General features: G+C 53.5%; 5 protein-coding genes across 6 annotated transcripts; 3 read left to right on the top strand and 2 right to left on the bottom strand.

Annotated features, from left to right (window-relative positions):
* Positions 1-7,765: 7,765 nt before the first annotated feature.
* PV07_09041 (uncharacterized protein) lies at positions 7,766-9,084 on the top strand (the record flags this gene model as incomplete). Its single annotated transcript, XM_016396265.1, has 3 exons — positions 7,766-7,887; positions 8,055-8,119; positions 8,249-9,084. The coding sequence occupies 3 exons, from the start codon at positions 7,766-7,768 to the stop codon at positions 9,082-9,084; spliced, it is 1,023 nt and encodes a 340-aa protein (XP_016246121.1).
* An 84-nt stretch (positions 9,085-9,168) lies between these two features.
* PV07_09042 (uncharacterized protein) lies at positions 9,169-11,393 on the bottom strand (the record flags this gene model as incomplete). Its single annotated transcript, XM_016396266.1, has 3 exons — positions 9,169-10,320; positions 10,371-10,495; positions 10,551-11,393. The coding sequence occupies 3 exons, from the start codon at positions 11,391-11,393 to the stop codon at positions 9,189-9,191; spliced, it is 2,100 nt and encodes a 699-aa protein (XP_016246122.1). The 3' UTR covers positions 9,169-9,188.
* A 637-nt stretch (positions 11,394-12,030) lies between these two features.
* Positions 12,031-14,591, top strand: PV07_09043 (uncharacterized protein). The gene is made up of 5 exons (XM_016396267.1): positions 12,031-12,670; positions 12,722-12,830; positions 12,881-13,767; positions 13,825-13,962; positions 14,019-14,591. Exons 1-5 carry the CDS (start codon positions 12,555-12,557, stop codon positions 14,470-14,472), a joined length of 1,704 nt encoding a protein of 567 aa, XP_016246123.1. The 5' UTR covers positions 12,031-12,554; the 3' UTR covers positions 14,473-14,591.
* Positions 14,592-18,298: 3,707 nt separating this feature from the next.
* PV07_09044 (uncharacterized protein) lies at positions 18,299-21,404 on the bottom strand. The gene is made up of 8 exons (XM_016396268.1): positions 21,015-21,404; positions 20,746-20,960; positions 20,671-20,690; positions 20,443-20,619; positions 20,289-20,382; positions 20,160-20,221; positions 19,637-20,103; positions 18,299-19,535 (listed from the first exon to the last, which is right to left on the bottom strand). The coding sequence occupies exons 1-8, from the start codon at positions 21,223-21,225 to the stop codon at positions 19,171-19,173; spliced, it is 1,611 nt and encodes a 536-aa protein (XP_016246124.1). The 5' UTR covers positions 21,226-21,404; the 3' UTR covers positions 18,299-19,170.
* Positions 21,405-22,122: 718 nt separating this feature from the next.
* Positions 22,123-24,333, top strand: PV07_09045. Of its 2 annotated transcripts, XM_016396269.1 has the most exons (4): positions 22,123-22,566; positions 22,631-22,884; positions 22,974-23,135; positions 23,209-24,333. In XM_016396269.1, the coding sequence occupies exons 1-4, from the start codon at positions 22,484-22,486 to the stop codon at positions 23,856-23,858; spliced, it is 1,149 nt and encodes a 382-aa protein (XP_016246125.1). In that variant the 5' UTR covers positions 22,123-22,483; the 3' UTR covers positions 23,859-24,333. The 2 variants fall into 2 exon arrangements, with proteins under 2 accessions (XP_016246125.1, XP_016246126.1); XM_016396270.1 differs by having other exon boundaries at positions 22,123-22,884.
* The last annotated feature ends 190 nt before the right edge of the window (positions 24,334-24,523 follow it).

Below are 24,523 nucleotides of genomic sequence, written 5' to 3' on the forward strand. Positions count from 1 at the left end.
TTCCACAGTTGCGCGAGCCGCAGCCTGGAGCTCCCCCTGATCCGCGCGCGATAGATGTGATGCGACTGTATAGCCTTCACCTTATCCGGGCTATCGCGTGGACGGCACAAGGCAAGCCAGATGCTGATGGAGAAATCCTCAAAATCTTGACCAATGCGAACCACGGCCTAGGACTGGAACCATGGTGCAACCTAGATCGGAAAACCGGTCGACCCGGCAGCGCTCTTTCCACCGCGATGGAAGAGGGACACTGCACGTGGCTCGAGATTCTGACGGGCCTCGGTGCGAAGAACTTGCAGAATGGAGATCACTACAGGAAGGCGATTGACATTGCAAAGCAACATGAACTTGTTAAACCGGCGACCCTTCTCGAGGAACACTATGCAATATGTTTTACAAAGCCTATCGGCGAGACATTTCGGCTGCGGCAAGAACTGAGGCAATTCTGGCAAGGAGACTGGACCGGGTTTTATCTGTACCACGGCGGAGGTCCAAGGAAAGACCCAAGGATAGGGCGCGACCTGAGATTCGTTGATCTCCTGGACAGCGAGGAGAGACCGGACACTGTTTTGCTCAGGGGCGAGCTCAAGGATGAGCAAGGAGAATGGTTCGTCCAGGGAGAAGCGCAAACATCAGGCAGCTTCGTTTTTTGGCAGTGGTTGAAAGAAGGTGCAGCCAGCCATGCCTTGGAATATCGCGGAACGGTCAACACTGAGCGGGCGGCTATCGGGGGCTCTTGGGGTCCTCGTGGACGCACAGAGACGATTCCACAAGGGACGTTTTTCTATTTCAAGTCGACTTGAAGAAGGGATGGAATTGGAAGCCACAATACGTGAGGCGTTATCTCCATCTCAAGAGTCAGTCAGGCCCGCGAGGCTTCGCTAAAGCGACGGGAGATTCTCCCCAGTGCAGCATACGCTGGAAGCAGAAGACAACTGAACCACTCCATCATACGCTATAACAAACTCCGTCTACGATCTGTGCTTCCCTTCTGCAATTCTCATGTCCTCTGGACGATTCGTAACGGCTTGAACTCTGAAGCCACTGCTCAAATACGCAATCTATCCCGCGACAGTCATGTGCGTGGGACTTGAGACAGCCTCGCTGCGTCGCCAGTCCTGACAGATGGTGACACCGCGACAGGGACCCAGATGATTCAGAGATCAAAGAGAGAACAACACACAGAGTCTCTGCAAGCCATGACCGAGCTAAGTTACTGCCTCAGATTTGGAAGCAGTGAGCGCTTTGCATTGACATCGGTGTGCCGCTCCTCCTAGGGTTTCATCTTTTCGCTCGATGGGCGTCTAGGCCAACGTCTCAGATAGCGCAAACCAATACCCGACATCATCCACGGAGGTCATGATCTAGTGAATGTCCGCAGCATCCGTGCCCAAGTCTGACCGCACGGTTGGATTCTCTCTTACTCTCTTGGACCAGGTCAAGGTGTCGCCCAAAACTTCCATTGACAATGACGGCGCGATCGACGAGGCTCCATTGAAGACAACAGTGCCGACTTGCTCCAAATCATAGGGGGAAAGGCATTTGGGGATCTTTGATTCTTGGCTAGCGGTCTGCTGCTACGGAGAATCCTCAGTTGGAGGGAAGACCGAATGCATACGGCATTTGGAACATGTTCGATGTTGACTTCGGCAATCAATCTGCCGTGGTAGTGGACGAGGAGGAAGTGCGAGTAGCCTCAATATGTCAATTAGCCTAATAACAGAAGTTTGGATTGCTCGCTCTATTCGCCAAAGCTACTTCTCCCCAAGGGCTATACCCTGTACTCTGTAGTCAGGTTAGTTAGGACGGTGAAGACAGTTACTGTGCTGTAGATCTTGGATGCTTCCGGCCTCCCTCTCCCGGCGGGCTTTCTCCGTCCATACCCTGTGCTCCGAATATTCAGCCCCCAACAGCCACCCCCAAAGTGCTCTGTCTATATCGACATTGGTGGCATATGCCCCCAAGTTGTCCCCCATGTATACCCCTGACTTCCCCCGCATTTGTTCCCCTCACAAACATCCCCAGCTTGCTGACTTTCCTGTGGCGTACCATGCTTGCCAAACAACATCCACTGTTTGAGTGCCGCCATCACCATAGCCGTTTTACCTGGCCAGATCCACATCGAGAGCTCTTGTAGCAGCTAGACGCGGATCAGCGAAAGCCTTTAGGCTCATCTCGAGTGTTACTTTGCTTCGGTGGAGATGCAAGCACGGAGGTTCGCCGAACAAATGAAGAGGATGCGCTTGCCCTTGGTCAATGTACCGACTTCAGGCTCAAGGTCGAGTCCCTGAGTATAAAGAGAATAGAAAGGTACGTTTTTGAGCCACCCAGCTTCCGTTGACTCGAAGCCGGCCCGGCCGTTGCTCGTTATTATCCCTGCGAGAGATTGGGAGGCCCCCGCCCTACGTAAAATGATATTGAAGCCGTTGTTCTCTGTGCTCGGCGTGGTCTCGACCGCTGTGGCGTACGTGGTCAACAATGGGACCGTGTGCTACGTCTACCCGGAGTCCTTGACGCATTTCGGCCAGCCCGTCGACGACACGCCCTCGATCCTCCAGGCCTTCGAGCTGTGCGGGAAAAATGGGTCCGTCATCCTCACCGAAAACACCTTTTACATCGACCAGGTCATGAACACCACCGGCCTGGTGAACTGCGACGTCGAGCTGCACGGCGAGATGATCTGGAGCGACAACATCCCCTACTGGCTGGGCCACAGTTATTCGGTCGTGTACGCCAACCTGTCCACGGCGTGGTTCTTTGGCGGAGAGAACGTGACCTTCAAAGGGTTTGGGAAAGGACGGTTCAATGGAAACGGTAAGTCCACCATCCATGGCCTTCTTTGCGGCAGTGGCTCGATGAACACGAGAATACGGGGGGGCGTCCTTTTTCACAGATCTAACCACTCTTCGACAGGCCAGGCTTGGTACAACGAGAACCGCAACAACAGCAACCAGCCAGGACGACCGATCGCATTCACCATCCTCAACGCGAAGAACCTGTGGATGGACGGCGTCTCGTGGAGCCAGGCGCAATTCTGGCACTCGTTCATCTCGCATTCGCAGAACGTCAGCATGTCGAATATCTACATGAACTCCACCAGCAACGACACGTGGTTCACCGTCAACACCGACGGCTCTGACACGTGGAACTCCAGGGACGTGTTCTACACCAACTGGACTGTTCTCGGAGGTACGTCCGGAAGGCATTTTACAAGTGCCGTCTCCTCTTGCCTTGTTCCCCGCCTGATAGTGTTGCCTTTGTTGACTAACACGAAACCGCACCAGGGGACGACTGCATCGCGATCAAAGGAAACAGCACCAACATCGTCTCGAAAAACATCACCTGCTATCGCACTCATGGTATGCCTATCGGTTCGGTTGGCCAACAGCCAGGACACCCGGACTTTGTACAGGACATAGTCTACGAGGACGTCCACCTCATCAACTCCACAAACGGTGCCTGGATCAAAGCGTGGCAAGGTCGCTCTCAATCCGTCACGAACAACGGAGGCAGCGGCGGCGGCGGAGGTGGATATATCAAGAACGTCACGTTCCGCAACTTCGTGCTCGAGAACGTCGGCCAGCCCATCAGTGTGACGCAGTGCGTGTACGGACATGATCCCAGCGTGTGCGACACGAGCGAGGTAAGTGATTATGTTGCTTTCGCTCCTAACCCTATCCCCCTTGCCTATCGAGTTCCGACTTTGATGGCGTGTGTTTGGCTAATTAACGGGCTGTTTCCCATGCGTAGCTGCAAATCTCCGACGTCACCTGGGAGAACATCACGGGAACGTCGCATTTCGACGTCGCCTCTGTCATCCATTGCTCTCCCCTGGTGCCGTGCCCCGGCATGAAGTTCATCGACGTGAACATCACCACGGTCAACGCCTCGCTCGGCAGACCGAGCCTCCCCGAAGTCAACGTGTGCGCGAATATAGTGAACCAGAACGCCACCGGCGACAACGCGACGGGAATCCCGTGCCACGGGTTCGCACCCAACGACATGCCCAACGTGCTCTACCGGAACTGGCCGGAGCTGCTGCAGAAAGTCATCCTGAGCGTGGTCGTCCCCGAAGCGCAAAGAGACAACTGTTTGCACCCGGGGCCAGATCCTGCAGCTGCTGGATGCGACCCCCCTCCCTATTGAGACATTCGTCAGCTGCTTGTGGGTAGTGGTTCGTCGCAAGGCAAGGGACGGTCATTATCAGAGTAAATGCTTTCACGAGGGAGATGCGACTGATGCCAGAGCCTTGCGTGCAGATATCACGCCATGTCGAGGCAATTACGGTCGTCGTTATGCGGATTTGTACCCCGACAAAAGAAAAAGGGAGAAAGAAGGAAATTGAGGTATGAAAAGGAGTCGCTTCATAGATGGAAATACAGAGTGCTTTTCAAACAGACAGTCATCTTCTTTGCCTGCACGATCTTCCGGAGCATCCCAGCAAACATGCGAACATATCCAGAGTTGCAGTCACGCTGATCTCATGTAATCGCCCAGGCATCCAAGAACAATGACCATAATTCCGCTCCCAAAGCAAGTTGCCTCCCTTCACACCGATTGGGTGGAGGCGAGTCACAAGGAGGCGGTAGGTGAGTAGGTTCTACTCTCCCAGAGAAGAAGGCTGGAAAGGGTTGGACATCTTTAAGTTCCAACCACAGACCTTCAGCTTGCGCCACGAATCAGAAACGGAGCCATGGAAAGTCCCGTGAGAACTTTGAACGTGCCTCGTGTTCTTTCGACACGTCCTTCCTCTGGTTCCTCCCGCTTGAGGCACGCGAGTCGCCCTGAGACTTACCTCGCTGCGAGTCTTCGAGCATTTTCCAGCGGAAGACTTGATTTGAGTGATCACTCTTTGTTGCATGGCGTTATCTCTGACTTCAAGTCGCAGATGGACAACAGGGAAGCGGAGCAGGTACTATCTTAAACGAGAAAGCGCTACATCCTGAGTCTATGCAAGGCAAGCATGATCAAGAGGATGGAACAAACTGATCCCAACATTTCTCTGGGCCAGCTCGTAAAGAAGGAGCACATGTCCTGGGGCGGCAGGGCTATTACGTCGGCACAATCAACGTTAACGGGTCATTTTCTCGACAAGCAGAGTCGCTTTGACCAATTTGGCTTCCATCTGACGTTGCCCGACCACCTGCAAACCGATAGGGAACCCTTCATATCGCTGGCGCTTCTCCTTTGTGTCTGCATGAAAATTAGAAAATTGCTCTACCGAGGGTTTCTAGTTCATGGAATGGAGAAAGCAATTTGGAACAATGTACTCACATATAGATTGCACCCTTTCATCCATCGGGCCACGAGGAGGAGGCAATTCAACGTCGTCTTTGCTTAGATCCACGGAGCCACATTGCACAATGGCGGCAGGATAGTCCAGCACATTCCAAATCCGCGAGAAGTGACTGCGGATCAAAGTGTCGTGCGGTCGTGGCAGACAGCTCTGTGGAGGGGTGAGGATGACATCCACTGGCCGCCCTGAACGGGTTCGCTTCGCTGTTGACGCCCAGTATTCCAGCCAGTCGGTCTGGAGCTGCAGCCTCTCTGCACTCAGCGCGAACAGATCGGCCAGGGTGCCTTCTTCACACGGATACAGGCCGCCTTGCTTGACAGACTCCGTGTAAGGCTCCCCAGTGAGATTACGAGCGGCGTCAAGAGCCTTTCAACATCAGCATTGCGCTCCTATCGATCGATGGCCTGCAAAACCCACCTTTCCGCCTTCGATCCTGAAGTGTCCGACCGCGTTTTTGGCCAGTTCGGCGCACTTGTAGAATTCCATATCAACAATTTCATGACCGGCTGCTGAAAGTCTGTCGCAGGTCTCTCTGAGGATACGAAGCAGGGGCGGCAAAGGAGTGGTTTCATGGTCTTCCCAGATGACACCAAACACCAAGGGTCGCTCCGGCAGTGGTTGTGAGTCCCAAGGCAAATAGCTACATCCGGGATCGTAAAGCCAGGGCTCTGCATCTGATACTGCGCGGAGAAGTAGCTCACAGTCTCTCATTGAAACGGCCAGAACGCCGTTTACGCACAGAATGCCGACTGTCTCTGCTCCGTCTGTCAAATAACCCTGAAGTCGGTGGTAGGGGAGGCGGCCTGAAGATGGTTTGACCGCATAGACTCCATTGCAATAGGCTGGTATCCTATTACACGAGAACAGATATTAGAAGAGGTCTCTTAACAACGAAGACGAGGAGGGTTGGGGATCTTACCTCACTGATCCTCCCACATCTGTCCCTATCCCCATCAAGGCTCCTCGAATACCAAGTAAAGCCCCCAGTCCACCCGAGCTCCCGGCGGCCGTTAGATGCTTGGATCTGGCATTCCGAGACTGCCCGAACACAAAGTTCTCTGTATCGGGCGTCATCATGGATTGTGGGACATTGGTCTTGACGTACATGACAGCCCCGAGTGACAGGAGCATGTCGACGACGACCGAGTTCCGCGTGACGGGCTTGAACGCGAACGCCGCCATTCCGATGGTCGAATCAACGCCCGCCACATTGATGCTGTCTTTCAGAGCGATCGGCAGCCCGTGCAAGGGACCCAGGGGTTTCCCGGTCCGGTCGAGGTGGTCGTCAAGGTACGCCGCGCGCTCCAGGGCTTGGTCGAAGAAGATTTCCGTCAGGCAGTTCAAGGCCTGTTGCGCGATGGCAGCTCTCTGTGTGCGTAGACAAGAGGGCCCATCAGCCACCGACTCCAAAGACTCAATGGACACTGCGTAATCTTTCGTGGACAAACAAAGAGCTTGCTCACTCACGCTGCTCAGGGCCTTGTTTGAGTCTCTGACAGCGGCTCAGGTATGTACATGTACCCGCGACACATTCGTGGCATGCCGCCCAAGGGAAACTTACTTTACAAAACGCCCTCGTCACTTCAACGCTGCTGTACTCCCTCGCGTGGATTTTCTCCAACAAGGCGACCGAGTCGTGCTTTTCCGTGATGTCCAGCTCTCGCTGCGACAGCAGGGAGCAAGACCGCGGGAGGTCGAGCAGGTTGTCGTCGTCCTCGGGGATCGATATCCTCCACTCCGCCGGGATTTTGCTCTCTCGCTCTGCCACCTTGCGGCGACTGATTTCGAGATAGGCGGGCTCTGTCGGCATGATCATTGCGAATCGTCTATTGGAATCTGATGTGGGCTCGGTCCTCTTGAAATCGGTCAAGCAATTGCAGTCGTGGATAATCTATTTCTTCTACTTTGGTAGCGTCTGTATTTCTCTTTATGGGACTATTCTTAGCAACAAATGATTCGACCGTACAAGATCCCTTTCGTCAAAACTCAAATGGAACCTGTTCGTCGTGGATCTCCATAACACCAAGTCGCTTACCTAAATGCTTCAGTGACCGCATCGGATTTCCCGCCGCATTTGCCCTTGTACCATCGTCGGCAGGAGCCGTTCTCCGTTCCCTTTTTGCGACCCTAGGCAATCATACCGATATTCCACATGTCCACCGGCAGCATTTGATATAGCAAACTTCCCTGGCCTTTGGAGTTAATCCGATTTTTGTTTTTCACATACCTATCTTGGTAAAGCGGGGTTTCTGCATCTCCCAAACAGCATCTTTGCATACACTGCGGATACCGCTGGTCGTCTATCCGCTCTGATCGATCTTCGGACTGCCAGAATTCCAGCATCACTACGCCATCTTGCACAGAACTTCATCACCAGCTTCGACCTCTGACAGACCTTCTCTTTGAACTCTTGGGAGTTGGCTTGCACAAAACCACACGCACTACATACATACCCGGCGCAAACTCAGCATGGTGATCGAGGACAAGAAATATTCGTTCGATCGCGATCTGATCGGCTACGGCCAGCAAGGCAGAAATGCGGAATGGCCGAAAGGAGCACGCATTGCAGTCAGTATATGTGTGAATTACGAGTAAGTTGATCCTCTTCGAGCAATTTGTGATTTGCGACCGCACAACGGGGTTCTTTGAAGGACAGGACAAGTACCCTCAATTTTCTCCACGAGATAGTGGTATTCTTTGCTTGCTTGGCTTTATTTCACATGCTGGACTCGAAACTGAAAGAATTTCCAACCCAAAGGGAAGGCGCAGAGTCAACGGTGTTGAACGGAGATGGTCAATCAGAGATCATGAACTGGGAAAAGGGTAAGCGGAACTCTACTCGCATCTTCCTTGAGAGGTATAGATGATATACCAACAAAGACGGTTGGGCTGGGTGTCTATATCCTCCAAATCATCTGAACTGACATGGAATATCGCTCTGTCCCACTCTAGCCGGCGGACCTGCCTTCGTCAACGCACGCCAACCCAATGTCGAATCCGAGTACGCGTACGGTTCGCGCTCGGGAATCTGGAGGCTGCTGCGAATTTTCGCGGAGCGCTCCTATCCATTCACCCTGCTGGCCGTGGGACAAGCTCTGGAAATGAACCCGGCCGTGGCCAAGGCCTGTGTCGAAGCCGGCCACGAGATCGCCGGCCACGGATACCGCTGGCTTGATTCTCGAGACCTACCACCCGCGGAGGAGAAGGAAACGGTGAAGAGGGCCATCCAGGCGATCCAGAACACGGCCGGGGTGGACCCGACAGGTTGGTACGTGGGCAGGATCAGCCCGAACAGTATCGGCGTGGTGTGGGAGGCGTTCGAGGAGATGGGACTGCAGTTGAAGTGGCAGAGCGACTTTTACGGCGACGATGTGCCTGTCTGGACACACCTGCCCGCCGGGCTGGTGAGTGTGCAAGAAGAACAAGCAACTCGGCGGCGGCAGCAGCAGCAGGGAAAAGACGCAAGGCCGAAAGAAGGCCTTTTGCACGTCCCCTACTCGTACGACTGCAACGACATGAAATTCCATTTCGCGGCTGACGGGTTTGGCGGCGCGTCGTTCTTCGAGTACCTGGTGGACGCCTTCGACATGTTGTACGAGGAAGGCGGGAAGATGATGTCGATCGGCATCCATCCACGAATCGTGGGCAAGCCCGGCCGTGCCAGGCAGTTGCAGAGGTTTCTGAACTATATCAGCTCCAAACCGGACGTCTGGGTGTGTACTCGAGCAGATATTGCGGCGCATTGGAGGGATCGGTTTCCATATCAAACCGTGCCGGGAAGCGACTGATTCTTTGTGGCCCGCACACTAATAGCCTTCTTCAAGTGGAATATTCTTGTCTCTCTCTGAGCTTTAAGCAGCCAGAATTGAAACGACAGGGTACAGCCCGAGGATCAGAAATCTCCCCACATAGACCAGCCATCCGTGGGAAATGTGTCCATGGCTTGAATGATGCCATCGTACATCCATGTTTCGTTGATTTGATAATCTCCAAGCACAGTTTCAAAGCTGTCCCAAACGCTATCCTGGACTCTATTCTCCGCAAATCGATCGCTGTTATTACCTCCATTGCTGCTCAGCAGTGATTGCTCCGCGAGTGCATGTTGTCCCTGAGTGATTCTGCCCGAGACGCGAGTAGTCCGCCCAGAGGACGACGCAGAAGAATTGCCATGATTTCCCTCGATTGTGGCGGAGACGAGACTCTCAAAGGCATTGCGGACTTTTCGGGCCGCTGGCCAGCGTTCCGAAATGGCGTACAGCATCGTGCTGCAGGCGCGGATGTCACTGCTAAAATTGGCATCGAAGAGCGTCGGATCCAGACAGAAACAGTAGACCAGAGCAAGCCCGGCCACGAAATTAGCATGCAACGCGAGGAGCGAGAACGAAATGTAGGACTGATTGTTGTGCAGCCTTTTGTACATCTGACAGATTTGTCCGGCCGAGTAGGCGAACAAGCGAAAGTCGGGGTGCGACGGTGAAAGCGACGGAAGCAAAGGGAGGAACAGGAGCACCAAGGCCTTGTGGTATTGTATCATGTGGTAGTCGGTGGTGCTGTAAGGGAGCTTCCCTTCTTTCTCTGGATGTGAGACGTATGGGATGGCAGCCTTCCACTCCTCGAGTGCATTTCGAAGTTTGGCAATCTTGTGCGACTTGATCTCGGATATGGGTTTGTCCACCCGGCAGACGGTATGGGAGATTTTGGATTCTAGTTGTTGGATCCGAATAATGTGGATAGCGGGTGTAAGGGAGGTGATGCGACGTGGATTTGCCAGTGACTGCGCAATTGCGGCAGTGATCTCTTCTTCCGTTTCGTACGAGTCCTCGATGTTTGCCGGTAGTGCAACGTCGATATCTCTATCTGACACAGAGTATGGACGACCAACGGTCCTGGCAACAGACCTTTCCAACATGTACGCCGTCCAGAATATGCGTTTGCGCCGCTGATCGACCAGGTTGGAAAGATTATTTGTCTTTCGATGTAGACCACCGTCGAGGCAATGTCGCATCGTCGTACCTATCATCCACCTGCCAGAGGTTAGTGAGCGACTGAGAAACGTAACTGGTAGCCTCCTTACCATACGCCTGGACCAGTAGGCGATCTTAACTGGTAGATGGACAACAGGAGCATTGCTTCCAAGTTCTCCAGGCTGCGCACATCTGAGATTATATCAATCTCTGTCAAAGCAGCGGCGTAGTGAGACTACTGACGTTAGAATCCCATGTCTCGCTTTTAGAATATATCTTGGCGCACAAACCTCAGGTGATGGATGCGAGTTGTCATCCGCCAGTTGCAGGTACCTTGCCCCAATGGCATAAACCAAATGCAGAATAGCATAGTCTAATCGACTCGACCGGGCTTCCTTCGATTGTGAATGATGCGCAGACATGAGACTCGCTCGATCTTGATGCAGAGCATGAACCCTCTTCTTAGACAAGAAAGGGTGCTTGGGGTACACCTTCAGCAGATAAGTGCTGGTGAGTTCTTCCCCCATTTTATCGGCAGGCATCTCAGCGAAAACAAGGCTGTCGGATCCCGGATGCTGCTTGGATTGCTCAGAGGTGACAGGTCTGTCCGATCTAAGGCGCGATTCCCGTGTTGAACTTGAATCCAGGTTTGGCACATTCATTGCAGATTTGACCAATTTAGCAAGCTGAAACCCACTGGATGTTCCAAGATAAGAGTTGGGCGACAATGCAACGAAGCCGACCCCCAATTCCAGGCTTGGCTCTGAGTTCTCTTCTCTGTCATCTTGGCCCTGCGGCTCGGCAGACACTCTCGATGAGCTAGGTGCTGTCGCCTCGTTCAAATTTGCGAGATGGTCTGCTGCTAATTTGGGGTCGACGGAGGTCAATGACTGCTCTAGGTGAGCGATGTGGTTCTCCAATGACCTGACGTATTCTGACGGATATACTTGCTTGACGCCGTAAGAGCAAGGCTCGCCGGCAGAGAGGCAGTTGGAACAGGAAGGGAACTCATTGTCACAGCGTTGCTTGCGGCCTTTGCATCGCTGGCAAGCAACGGCGCTTCGGGCTCGTCGTTTGGCTGGTCGCTCTTGCACGCCGTCGTCTTGCGGACTGAAGTGTTGCACTGCATGCATGTTGGCTCTTTTCCAGGCTTTCGACAGCCGCTCCAGTTGGAACTGAATTTGTAACGTTCAGGACACTCGAGGTCGGCTTCTTGAGCCCCGTTACCGCATCCGCGGTACCATTTTCCACACAATTATGCCCATTCTTGTCCGTATAGGTGAGCTTTAGGAGTTAACTCTTCATTTGACGATCAATGCTTGTCCGCCTTCTCTGTAGCTGAGATGTCAACGGAACCATGTTGTTCTGTTGACCTCTGAGCATTGGTCTCGGAGAGTCAGCCTCGGGTGGCTTTAGTGGCTTGACGCAACTGATGCGGCAAGTGGCCCGAGCGACGGTCCACCCTTATCGTTGCGCCTTGCCATATTAGGGCAATAGCCTCACGTGATATGTGCGCCACTCCGAACTTTGATAAGGCTGATGAAATTCCTTCAGATGGGAGAAGCCAACAATTATTATCACTGTTGATCCCACACTCCGGAAGTGAGAATCCGCACAACGCTATGTGCGGCTCGTGCGACAGGTCCAGAAGTCTAGGAGAAGTCCGCCATCCTTCAATGGAGGCGGCAGGATCCCGCAATCAACACTTCGGATATCCGCCACATGGTGTTTGACCACGATTCGGTTCTCACTTCGAAACTAACCAATCATGGCTGAGAAGCCTTGTTCAATTGGCTGACTCCTTTAGCTTTATCGCCTTTGTGCAAGGCTCCGATGAAGCATTGACTTCGGAGTAATGCCATTGCTAAGGGTTTGTCGACGTAGGCGGGTCTGCCGAACACCCTGAAATACCTGTGGTCTTACGATGTCAGCCGATTGATGTCGTGCACCGGGACAGGACTAACCAATATGATCTCGCCCATTCTTTTCAAGATAAGGAGGACTAGTCTATGTTGTCTCTAGAGGGACACATATGATGGCCTGGAGAGCTGCCCAGCCTTGCTAGCAGCATTCTTAGGCCGATGATCGAGTCTTCGGAAATCCCGTCTCTGCTATATTCGACTAGGCTGGTCGATATCAAAGTACTTTACAAGTCGAGAGATACTATCATTGACCCGAGCGGCAGCTATAACTATATCCACGGATCGCCGCATGCTGTCTCGTCGCGGCTTCGACAAAACCGTTTGAACACTCCGTGAAGTGTCTGGGAAGAATTCTTGACGCCTTGTCCAAACATGACCGTCAAATCTTTCCTCCGCCGACTTGATCAGCGGATTCAGACTCAAGAAAGCAGGATCCAGAAGAGAGAGGGGACGAGGAGATGGGGAAATGAAGATCTCGACCCGACACCGTATGTTTTGCCCTTGCCTTTGACTACTGTTGTTCCTGACACGCCATACAGGGTCCAGCAACGAACATGGAGGCATTGGAATTACTTCATGTTCTTTTGGGCGGTTTCCTTCAATCCGAATCAATGGAACACGGGCTCAAGCCTGGTGAACCAGGGACTAGTGAGTCCGTCACAAATGACCTCTGCTCATGTCTAGCTGACGCAGACTAGAAATGGTGGCAAGCTCTCCTCTCCATCGCAGTGGGAAACTTGCTCTGTTCCGTCGTCCTGGTCATTCAATCTCGTGGACCCGCTGTTTATCACATTGGATATCCGGCATTTGTACGCGCCAGTGCCGGCATGTTTGGGTCTTTGTGGTTCATCTTCCTCCGAGGCTGTGTCGCCATCATCTACTTTGCAACCCAGACATTTTACGCGGGCAAGTTGTTTGACGTGATGCTTCGGTGCGCATTTGGCCACAACTGGCAGGACATTCCGAACCACTTACCAGAAAGCGCCGGCATCACCACCAGGGGCCTTGCCGCGTTCTTCCTCTACTGGGCAGTCCAGCTGCCCTTTATGCTGATCCACCCCCAACGCGCCAAGTGGCTCTATACGATCAAGAGCACAATTGCCCCTCCCGTGCTGATCGCGGTTTTTGGGTACGTGGTGGGCAAGAACGGGGGGTTGACGGGCTCGTCGCAGATCACCAAGACCTCGACCACCACCGCTCTCGGATGGGCGTTCATGAACGGCATCAACTCTGTTTGCGGAAGCATCTCTCCCGAGATCATGTCCAACGCGGACCTCGCCAGGTACGCCCACAAGCCCTCGGATGCCGCGTGGGCTCAAGCCGTGGGTATCTTCACGAGCAAAACGTTTGTCATCTTCATGGGCATTGCCTGCTCAAGCGCCTCGATGAACCTCTGGGGCACTGCGTATTGGAACATGTGGGACCTCCTGGGTGCCATTTTGGACCACAACTGGAATGCCGGGGCGCGCACGGCCATCTTCCTCGTCTGCCTGATCCAGGCACTTGCTGTCATGGCAACCAATCTGGCGTCAAACTGCTTGCCTGTGGGCGCGGACTTGACGGGGCTGTTTCCCAGGTACTTCAAGTAAGTCTCGGTTCTACGACGCATTCTATTCGTGGCCTGCTAACAGCTATACCCCAGCATTCCACGTGGCCAGGTCTTTTGCGCAGTCATCAGTCTCGCCGTGGTGCCCTGGAAACTACTGGCGTCGGCACAGACCTTCCTGACCTTCCTGGGGTCCTACGTCGTCTTCATTGCACCAGTGATCGCCATAATGATGTAAGTCTCTCCCAGTTGTATGTTGGAGGCCGTTCCCATTCTAACTGTGAATCCAGCGTCGATTACTGGATCGTCCGTAAGGGCAACATCCACGTGCCGTCTCTGTACGACGACAGTCCCGACAGCCCTTATTTCTACTGGAAGGGCTTCAACCTCCGCATGTTCGCGGCGTGGGTTGCCGGCGTCGTCATCGTGATCCATGGGCTCGCTGGGTCGTACAATCCCCATTTCAGCCAGGCCAGCAAGGACATGTACACGATGGGCTTCATCCTGGCGTCCCTGACAGGCGGTCTGGCATACTACATCCTCGTCCGCATCTGGCCGATCAAGCCGTACCCGGCGGATCGTGACGGCAAACCCATGACGCTGGAGTATCTTGGTCGGACAGACGGGTACTTTGAGGACGACGTTATCGACGGAGTCAGCAGCGGGCACCAGCAGGAGGCGTATGACGAGATGATGACCCCTAAGGAGAAGGATGTGGCGCACACTTTCACGACGTTGGCCTGAAATATTCCTTCTCATGGGATAGGTAATGTGCAAACGTCGTCATGGGTGCTGAATGTCGATGGGATGCACGCTATATATCAAATATGGCTGGCAATACGGCCAAGGACCAAGGGATAGACTGTCACCGCTTTCTCAAGACCAAATGGAATACTCTGTATAATGAAGATCGACTTGGATTGGATGTCATGTGTCAAATGGCATTTGCTCTGCTACCCATACACACCGCCCTGCCTCCTCGGCACCATTTGAACCTCGTTTTCGCTCGCTGCCCTCTGCGATGATCTTCTAGCCTGCCAGCACCCACGAGATGCAGACTCCAGAAATAGAAGCAAAAGCCTTTACTGTCGAGTTCGTGGTCTGAGAGCAGCTTTTAGGCCCAGCCATGTTGTATTGCATCATTTACTGCTTGCTGAAGAGTGATTGTTCAAGCGCGCTTGCCTGGTTCACTGGCTGGATCGGTCGGTTTCTGGTTCCCTTCGAGGAGCACAGCGTCGCCGGATAATGTTTGATGCATCGGCATTCCCTAACACCAATCGGAATTTGCCGAAAAGATCATATCTGCGCGCTGGCACTGCTCCGCCCTTATCTCAGGACTTAGCGTCAATTTCGGCAGTGCCGATACAAGATTGGCAGAAGCGTGTCGTTTCGGAAGATGCGAAGTGATTTCGTCAGAGGAACCACCCCAGCTTGCCGGCATCGTGATCACGCTCGCTGCATGCGGGTATTGATCTGCAAAGGCCGAGCAGGCTATTCCAAGAGAAGCTGGCCAAAGGGTGCCGTTGGTCGCCAGCATCACGGCCTTTTGCAAATTTGTGACAGAAAAGAACCACATTCATTTACCCACTTCATCCCCCGTGGAGCGTAATGGCATCGATCCATTGGCTCTGTAGCGTGTTTCTCCTGGCCGTCAGCCACGACGGCTTTGGTTCTTCAAGGATGAAGTTTTGGGGATGTCGGAAAACTCGGGGTTGAGAGCTTCATTCACGCCTAATTCCCCCTCGGATCTTCGTGCGTGCTTCGTCTTTGTACCGAGCAGTTACCGTTGACACAAGCATTGATGGTGCATATATGCAGAGTCAGTCGGTGGTGTCGTGCTCAAGACTGTGCTTCTCACTCTGCCGCTTCTTCAAGCCTCGCCAACCCCTCTCAATTTTGTCGTTAGGTGAGGAAGGAGTCGATATTCGGCCGGACAAGGTCTTGCATCACAACCATGGCCGAGTCTGTTTCTGAGAATGATTCCAAAGAGCACCACGAGCTTCGGACAGCTGCTCAAGCGACCGACCTCGAGATAAAATCCGCCCCAGTCACCGTCACCAGTGACGGGACAACAGACACCAGCGACAGGAAACTGGAGTGCAAACCACAGATCGAACTCACCGACCAGACTCAAAGACTTCCTTTTGCGAGGCTGATCATCGTCTACTTGTGTCTTGCCATGTGCTTCTTCGTCTCTTTTCTGGACGTCAATTCTACGACGACTGCTTTGCCAGCAATTGCTCGTTCATTGGGCATCTCCAGCACCATTACCTGGGTCGGCACTTCGTACCTTCTGGCCCAGTGCGCCTTCCAAGTGCTCTACGGGCGACTGGCCGATATATTTGGACGGAAGCCCGTATTGATTGGCTGCGTGCTCAGCTTGATCATTGGCGATATTCTGTGTGGATTTGCCAAGAACGGGCCCTGGCTCTACACCTGTCGAGCCATCGGAGGTATTGGAGGAGGAGGGATCAGTTCACTGGTACAGATCACGGTCAGCGACCTTGTTTCTCTGAAAGAGCGAGGGAAATATCAGGGCCTGCTGAGTGGAGCGATCGGGCTTGGAGCTGGTGCTGGCCCTTTTACGTCCGCGGCGTTGGTCCAAGGACATGATGGACGATGGCCTTGGGCTTTCTGGGTTCCCGCGATACTGGCATCATTGTGCATCCCACCACTGGTGATTCTTCTCCCGCAAAAGCCGGTGGTCGGGAACTGGAAAGAGAAGGTGCGCAAAGTGGACTGGATGGGTCTTTTGACTGCGGTGACAGGGATCTTATTCGTTTTGGTATGGCCTTTTGCTTTGTTTCACTGTCAAATCTCCTCCCCCAAGCTTAGATTGTTGGTGTTGCTTGCCAGCTGACCTGCATCGTTTTGACCTTGCTCGCAGATCCCTGTCAACTCCGGAGGAAGCGTCTTCCCGTGGCACAGCTCACTTGTCATCGCGTTATTGACAGTGGGATCGGTGCTAACGATCTCCTTTTGCCTTGTCGAGTGGAAGCTGGCGCGGCTGCCGATGATGCCACTTCGTCTGTATTCGTCGCTATCACGCGGGACGCTGTTCGCGCAGAATTTTCTCTTTGGATTTGTGTGGCAAGCAGACCTGTACTTCTTGCCGATTTATTATCAAGACGTCCGTGGCTTTGCCCCGCTCAGGTCTGCCTATCTTACATTGCCCCTACTTCTCGCCCAGAGTGCTGGTGGAGTTCTCTCGGCCCCTGCCATGACTTTCACTGCAAGGTTCGTACAATGGACTCATGAGAACGGCGCTTGTGAGGATTATATGTATGTCTAACATGGGGTCTTAGGTACATGCCGGTCCTTTGGTTAGGATTCGTTCTTTGGACGGTTGGGGCAGGATTAAAGCTGTTATTTTCGCGCTCCACTACCATCGGAGTGTATGTGGTGGCTGCCCTTGTCGAAGGTGCAGGCGTCGGGTTTGTTTTCCAACCATGTAAGGTGTCCACCCCATGCCCGGTTTCTTTCTTTACACATCTTATGAGATATGTCTGTTAACGGTATCTGGTCTCAGCTCTCGTGGCATTGCAAGCCCTCTCAACAAAAGCAGACGTTGCTGTGACCACTTCAACTCGAAACTGGGTCCGGGCATTGGGTTCTGCGGTCGGAGTGGCCGTGTCAACGGCCATCCAATACGCCGTGACCGTTAGTTCGTTACCAGCTGGTCTGCCCGCAGACGTCGCATCAGCGGTCAAAGATGGGACCTGGACTATTGGTGGTGTGGCGCCTAGCTGGGACAAGGCTGTTCTAGATGCCAAAATGAGGGGTATCAACCGGGTTTTTATCACGTTCTTGCCTCTTATCGGACTGTGTCTGGTTGGATGTTTGTGGATCCGCGACATTCCCCTGCGTGGAGATGACGAAGAAGACAAGCAAACGAATCAAAAGCGACTGATTTCGAGGTGCAACAAGTTGACAGAGATGATGCCGAGAAACGCGGGTTGAAGGTGCACCAGAAGTTGGATATAAATGTGGTTCGGCGGGGAAAAAAGAGATGCCGGAGCCCGGAATCCAATATCCATGGCTTGGCGCCAAGACCTCGACTCTGGACGACCCATTATTTAAGACCTTATCCCTTCGCTCCTCCCTTTTTCTTCTACTACACCTGGGGAAGTGTGCTCATGTCGAGATTTGAGCGATACGAATACGGGTACAGGGGAGTTGACATAGTGCCCTTCCAGCTTTCTTGACAATTTGTCAAAGCTGACCTTGTCTGTGATGAATATCAAAGGCGGGAAAATGACCAGCAATAACGTGGACGCATCTGCGATATGAGCCGAGTTCATGCCCCAACCTGAGACCAGTGTAGCAAAGGCACGGTGTAATGTCAGACGCTTGAAAAAGCGGGCTTGTGGCTATTAGAGAAAGCTGCTGCGGCTTCCTACCTTGCCACTCATTTGGGCCTCCATCCCGGACTTTCGAGGGGAATGTGCAGGAAGAATGGACACCGGTCTCCTGCTGTACCGCCTGGCCGAGAAACTGCCAACCACGAGCTTTTGCAGTGTTCGGGCCCTGCGAAGAGATGGATTCGAACAAGGGAACACAGATTCGGAGAGTTATTCAGAGAGGTATTCGGACACGCGTAGTTATAGAAGATACAAGCGGTTGTTCCGAGCAAAACAAAGACGTCTGGCAATTAGCGATCTACCACATTTGTTTACCATCCCAAGCAAGAATAAAACATCAAACTGATAAAGAGTCCTCGGCGTGCAAATCGACAGGGCGCCACAGATATCCAAAGACTATCGAAGATCTCGAGTCCTTTTCCTTACAGCCCTTCTTCACCCTCGCAGCCGTCGTCGCATGCTGATATGCGTCGCCTGAAAATACGAAAGGGGTTTGTCAGAACATGGAATCGACGCCCATAATCATCTGCCTAGGATTGTGGAAAGATATGAGAGGCTTTGTTGGCAGTAAGCTGGCCTTAGGATTGCAAATATCATATCAACGGCTTCCAGACGTTCATGCTCACAGACGCCGAGTCCAGCTGGACTTAAGAGATGGCCTGATTTGATACTGTTGAAGTGAAATACTGCTGACCCCAGACGACCAAAACTTGCCGAAGCACAGTAAGAGTCAAGCTGGTTACGACGGGCACAGTCCTTTGCCATTTCCCACACTTCTCTTCTTTTTATCGTACCCAAGAAGAAGGATTACAGAAATCTGAACGTTTCACATTCCGCCAGCCACTGAAACCATTGGATTTCCCCATGAAGGATGAAGTCAATATCCAAGCCTGTTGGCCGAGTAATGGTGGTCCATATTCTTCTGTAGAACGAACGAAACTTGGGAAGCCGTTGAGCCCCCACAAAACCTCACTTTGAGAATCGGCCAGCACGCAGAAATAGGAGCCAAGAAGGGATCTAATGAAAACATGTTGAAACTCTCCCTCAATGTGAGCTGTCCAAATAAATCAACGCGCTTTTTTTAGACACCCTTCAGGCTGTTGTTCCTCACGGCTTGAATGTCCACCTTCTTCAAAGTGTCGGCCAAGTTGACCTTGCCGCCGTCGGTGATCATGGGCGGGCCCTGGTAGCCCTTCCGCGCGCCGAAGAACCACCATGCGGCAACGAAGATGGTGAAGCCGCCCCAGATGAGACATGCGTAGTTCATCGTCTGGGCGTCCGTCGGGAGGTAGTACGGGAAGCAGTAGATGACGAACCACACCATCATGTACGCGCAGGCGATGAAGTTGAAGATGAAGCCCAGGGCGCCTTTGAGGTGGAATGGGCCGTAGACTTCGATGTTACGCCGCTTGGTCAGGAGATGGGGCAGTATCGCAGCGATGTATGCTGTGTGGGTTTGACGTTAGCATCGAAACGTGTATATTACGATAGAGAGGAGATTGAGGGCTGGATATCTGCCCTCTACGGCTCTCCCAAGGAAAACTTACAGGAGCTTGACAACAGGACGAACGATCCGACAAAGGCATTGAATGCAGTGGTGCTCCCAACATAGATGGCTCCGAGGATTGTCACCAAGATGGCGGACACGATGGTGGCGTTGAACGGCATGCCGAGTCTCTGAGACACCTTGCCCAAGACCTTGGGGAAGGGCGTGGCCCCGTCTCGCGAAAGAGCCCACAGCGTCCGCCCACACGTAATGTACAGGCCGCACACGCAGATGCCGATGCAGATGAGGACGAGGGTGAGGAGGCCGATGGCGCCGCTGGCCGAGCCGGTGGCCTGACGGTAGATCTCGGCGATCGGGTAGGGGGAGTTGAACAGGGCATCGTAGTCGTTGATCGCGTACAGGATGGCGATCAGGTAGGAAAAGCCGGTGATGAAGCCGATGCTCATCTGGCAGGCAATGGCGATAGGCACGTTTCGCTGAGGATAGGGGATTTCCTCCGCAAGGTGACTAAATCGGGTATTAACATCTTCCACGTACAATTCTTTTCCGAGAGAGCTCCTGACCTTGTGGTGTCTGGGGTTCCCACGCTGAACGCCCCGTTGAGCATGCCTGCAACGAAGACAAACTAGAATTCCACCGGAGTCAGTATTTGAAGCATTCCTCCTGCTTTTCTGCAGCTGGTGAAAACTCACCCCATTGGGATACCCGATGTCGGCAGTCCATTCAGTCCAAACAAATGATGAAGATGCGTGGCCCGGTCGGCCGTCCTGGCCTGGCATAACAGTTCTGGGAAGTTCAGTATCCACATTTTTGATGAGATGTTTGTTGGAGAAAGATGGTACTCACACCACGATGATCGTGATCAGGAACCCGGCGAGAATGAAGAAGATGCCCGCGTTGTTTAGATGTGGCATAGCCGAGTTGAAGAAGCATACAATCGGGCATGCGATCCACGTAACGATAATATAGGTGACAAAAACGTGCCATGGCTGAGAAACGAAGTCTGGATGCTTCAGGGCATACCTGCAGCTTGTTAGGATGTCCATCAGAGCTTTGCGGACCGGCGCTTCTTACATTTGAACGACTGTATTAGACTGAACACCGCCCCAGTTAGCAAATACCGCCTTCTTCCTGCTTGATCTCACTCACGAAAATGGACGTCATAGACGCAGCACCCAGAATCCACGCAAGGCAGTTCCACCAGCCGGCAAAGAATCCCACAACACGGCCCCATCGCTTTCCGGGAGTGACCGAGGCCCAGTGGTAGACACCAGCGGAAGATGGAATAGCAGAGGCAAGCTCGGCGATGCATGCTGCCACAATCCAGTAGAAGACGGACACGACAAGGAACTCGTAGAGCACACCTGGATAATGCCCGTTAGCCATAGCTTATGCCTCTCGTCAAGAAGCACACGCACCAGGTGGACCACCATTGAAGATGGCCACCAGAATCGACCCTCCGATTGCTGGCCAGACGTTGCCGACAACGAGCCCGACGCCGGCGAGCGACACGAGATTGAATTGTCGCGACAACTCTTGGGCATGGCCCGAGGCGTTGATGAAATTATTGCCCGACTCCGAGGGCTCCGACTCTGTCGCGACCTCTGGGATTTCGTTCTTGTCGGCCATATTAGAGACCAGCGCCAGACGCACGCAGAACGATGAAGAGTCAGTAAGAAGACAGTATAGGCAGCAGGATGGAATTGATGAATGGAAGAGAAATGAAGGAAGTGAGCAGGTCAGACTTGGCTACATCATGGAAGGCGTCCAGAAAAACCCACCCATCCACCAGTGGAAGCGGATTGGTGAGCTGTGGTAGTGGCTTCTCCGCAATGCTTTGGATGAAGTACTTGTACATAATAGAATGCTGGTCGCGCCACCGATGGATTCTTTAGCAGTCGCAGCGGCGGTGGAGCGCTGGACAGGGGAGGGACTCCTGACACGAGCACACTGATTGGACAGTAAAGTCCGCGCTCCACCCGCCAAGCCCAGGAACAACTGCTGTCTCCGGTATGAGCGGCGGAGGCTGCCAAGATATGGTGGGGCTTTTCCGCTCTAGCCGCATCAAATTTTCTTCGCAGACTCCCAGACTTTCCTCCCATGGGCAATCCATGTGTCAACGGAATCACAGTCTGTGACCTTAGCCATCGGACTGTTGCCCATTCAATCGATTACACCGGCCCCTCAATCAGGTGGTGCTGGGATACCATCATTCGTCAGATTGGGGTCCCGCCGGTCTGGCTCACGGGCAGGAGCCACTGGAACGGTCTGGTACGGCCGTCCAGGTCTCCATTCACGGGACTATCGCGAGATCTGGTACCTGATAAAACCTGGCAAGCTACATGCCATGTGGCAGGTGGCGAACACAGGGTTCATGACTGGGTTTAGCTGGAGCTAGTGTCACCAACCACCAGGCGGGCAGGCCATGCTGTTCCATGCTTCATGTTCGCAGAGCTCTTTAAGGCTCTCGGCAGCGTCCATTCCGAAACACTATAACGGTAGGATTCTTCTTAGCCCATACATGTACAGCATCAAGTTGAAATGGAGCGCACGGCGGGAGCACGAATCGTTGGCCACCCCCTATTTCCCATTTCCCACAGTTGCCTCGTGGGGTTCCGCACACCGAATTTCAATGACGCTCCACCTGCTGTCTGAGCTAGAGGCGACGCTGTAACGTCCATTCTGGGACTGATATCTCGTGGGCAGTTCGGCGCTAGAAAATCAGAAGGGCCCAGAAAAGTTACGTTATTCAAACATGATAGGGTTCCACGACGAATCTCCCTTTGCGCAGTGAAATCTCTCCTGCTTCTTCGTCGCCGTCCCCAACGCCGTCGTTCGTCTCTCGAACATTGCTCTGCGGTAGCAGTCTTCTGGAAAGGCAGCAGTCATGTCGACGAATCCCAACCCCGGGTTCAAGCCGGAATCATGGAGTTTATACGGCGTCGGCGCATTCTTCGTCGTCCTGCGACTGTCCGTACCAAGCGCCTGCGATCACCGTGCATGAGAATTACCCCTCTAACGTACTTTCGAACAGGATCGGCAAGATCAAACGGGTGGGCATCAGACACCTCGAAATCGACGACGCCCTCATCGCGTTCGGCTTCGTGGCCTACACCATACTCGTGGTGGCCTTTAACGAAATGCTGGACGGGCCAGGATCCAACTTGATGACACCAGAGGAGGAAGCCGCGCTTACACCGGAGACCAAAGCAGGGCGCATTCGCGGGAGCAAATGGGTCTTTGTGTCTGAGCACGCGGAACTTCTCACAATCTGGAGCATGAAGGCGGGTGAGTTCAAAGGCTATTTCCTTTTTCAGAGGCAGCTATTGTGCACGGGCTCCCATCAGCAGTGCAGCAGACTGACAGGAGACATCTAGCCATGCTGGTTCTGTATGCAAAGTTGATCGACAAGACTCGACAGCGCAGATTGCTCTGGGTGGTCGTGGCATGGGTGGTTTGCGCTTTCGTGGGAGACGAACTCGCCCTCTTCACCATCTGCCGACCCCTGTCGCAGTATTGGGCCGTTCCCGCTCAGAATTGTGAGTATCTGGCTCATTTCTATTCGTTTGCGTTCTATGGCACACCCCACGCTGACCCAGTCACCAAAAAAAGCCCAATGCTACACCTACCAATACTATCAGATCGTCAACGCCGTCTTCAACATCTCCACCGACATCCTGATCATGCTCATGGGTATCCCTCCGGTCCTGTCGGCCCGCCTGTCCCTGCAGCAAAAGCTCATCCTCGGCGTCATCTTCGGGATGGGTGGCTTCGTGATCGTCGCCGCCATCCTGAGGGCGATCTACTGCCTAGTCCCCTCGCTGATCTCCTACGTCTACATGAACTGGTACTTCCGCGAGGCGTCGGTGTCCATCTACGTGACGACCCTGCCGGGCATCTGGGTGTTCCTGAAGGAGATGTTCCCCATCATCCAGAAACTCACGAGCCGGCCCGCAACGAAACCAACCAACTCCCGCACCGTCGAGCACCAGAAGCAGGCGTCTTACTGGAATGAGCCCAGCAGACACCACCGCAGCCAATTCGACGCCAAGGATCTGGACTTTGACCTGGACACGTACCCGATCAGCAAGTCCATGATCACCTCGGCAGAGAGTGACCTGGGCGGCCAAGGCGTCGGCCGCAGCGACAGTGGACAGGGCGATGCCGATTCCACAAACTCGACGCGCTATGATGCCGCACTCCATGAGATAAGGTGCGACAAGACGTTCACTGTCGAGAGCATTCCCCGAGGTCGACCCTGAGCGACGCCCAGAATTGCTGGAGAAGGGGGGAAGTCTCGTACGAGAGAGAGAGATCTCTCATATCTGCGGGTCTGTCCTTCTTGTATGAAGCTGGGACGCTGTGCGACGTTCTTGAACAGTACCATGATCATTTTCATGTTTTGCAGCATCAGCGCCGTGTACGATGTTAGACGCACCAGAGTAGAGGGAGGCTCTTCTGTTTTTGATCATGATAGTCTCGGGACCGGAACCAGGACCAATGTATGCTAGGAATTGAAGAATTGTTAGGAATTGAGTCAGAATCCGTCAAATGAATACTGCCTGGAGGCCGATTCGAGCACATACCCCATTCCCATATGGAGACATGTGTCGCTTGTCCGTTTCCCCAATCTGGGCGGCCTGAATCCACCCCTCTATGATGCCGGCTTGCTTGAAAACTGTCCTTTTGGTTTTGGGGGAAGGATGCAATGGTAACATGGCAGCCTGCTTGATGAGGAGAGCCACCTCCGTCAGCGTGCAGCAAACACTCTCGGGTGTGATATGTCGGACCTTGTACTCCGTCCTCCTTGTAGGGCTGGTGAGGTTGCGTCTCGCGGGCCGAGCTGAGGCTAAGGCTGAGGCTGTGCCGCAGGTTTTAAGGCTGCCTGGCCTCGACCTCGCTCGGTTACTGGTTTAAAGCGCCCGTC

The sequence above is a fragment of the Cladophialophora immunda genome (assembly GCF_000835495.1).
Source record: "Cladophialophora immunda strain CBS 83496 unplaced genomic scaffold supercont1.5, whole genome shotgun sequence".
NCBI classification, from domain to species: Eukaryota; Fungi; Ascomycota; class Eurotiomycetes; order Chaetothyriales; family Herpotrichiellaceae; genus Cladophialophora; species Cladophialophora immunda.

Bases quoted from the DNA above. Each gene is read 5' to 3' on its own strand.
- PV07_09044 (XM_016396268.1), bottom strand. From the start codon at position 21,225: ATGGCCGACAAGAACGAAATCCCAGAGGTCGCGACAGAGTCGGAGCCC. The intron at 20,222-20,288 runs GTGAGTTTTCAC...GTGGAATTCTAG, and splicing joins ACATCGGGTATCCCAATGGG to TTTGTCTTCGTTGCAGGCAT. The intron at 19,536-19,636 runs GTAAGTTTTCCT...AAACCCACACAG, and splicing joins CGTCCTGTTGTCAAGCTCCT to CATACATCGCTGCGATACTG.
- PV07_09045 (XM_016396269.1), top strand. From the start codon at position 22,484: ATGTCGACGAATCCCAACCCCGGGTTCAAGCCGGAATCATGGAGTTTA. The intron at 22,567-22,630 runs GTCCGTACCAAG...ACTTTCGAACAG, and splicing joins TTCTTCGTCGTCCTGCGACT to GATCGGCAAGATCAAACGGG. The intron at 23,136-23,208 runs GTGAGTATCTGG...CACCAAAAAAAG, and splicing joins GGCCGTTCCCGCTCAGAATT to CCCAATGCTACACCTACCAA.
- PV07_09043 (XM_016396267.1), top strand. From the start codon at position 12,555: ATGACCGTCAAATCTTTCCTCCGCCGACTTGATCAGCGGATTCAGACT. The intron at 12,831-12,880 runs GTGAGTCCGTCA...GACGCAGACTAG, and splicing joins GCCTGGTGAACCAGGGACTA to AAATGGTGGCAAGCTCTCCT. The intron at 13,768-13,824 runs GTAAGTCTCGGT...GCTATACCCCAG, and splicing joins CTGTTTCCCAGGTACTTCAA to CATTCCACGTGGCCAGGTCT.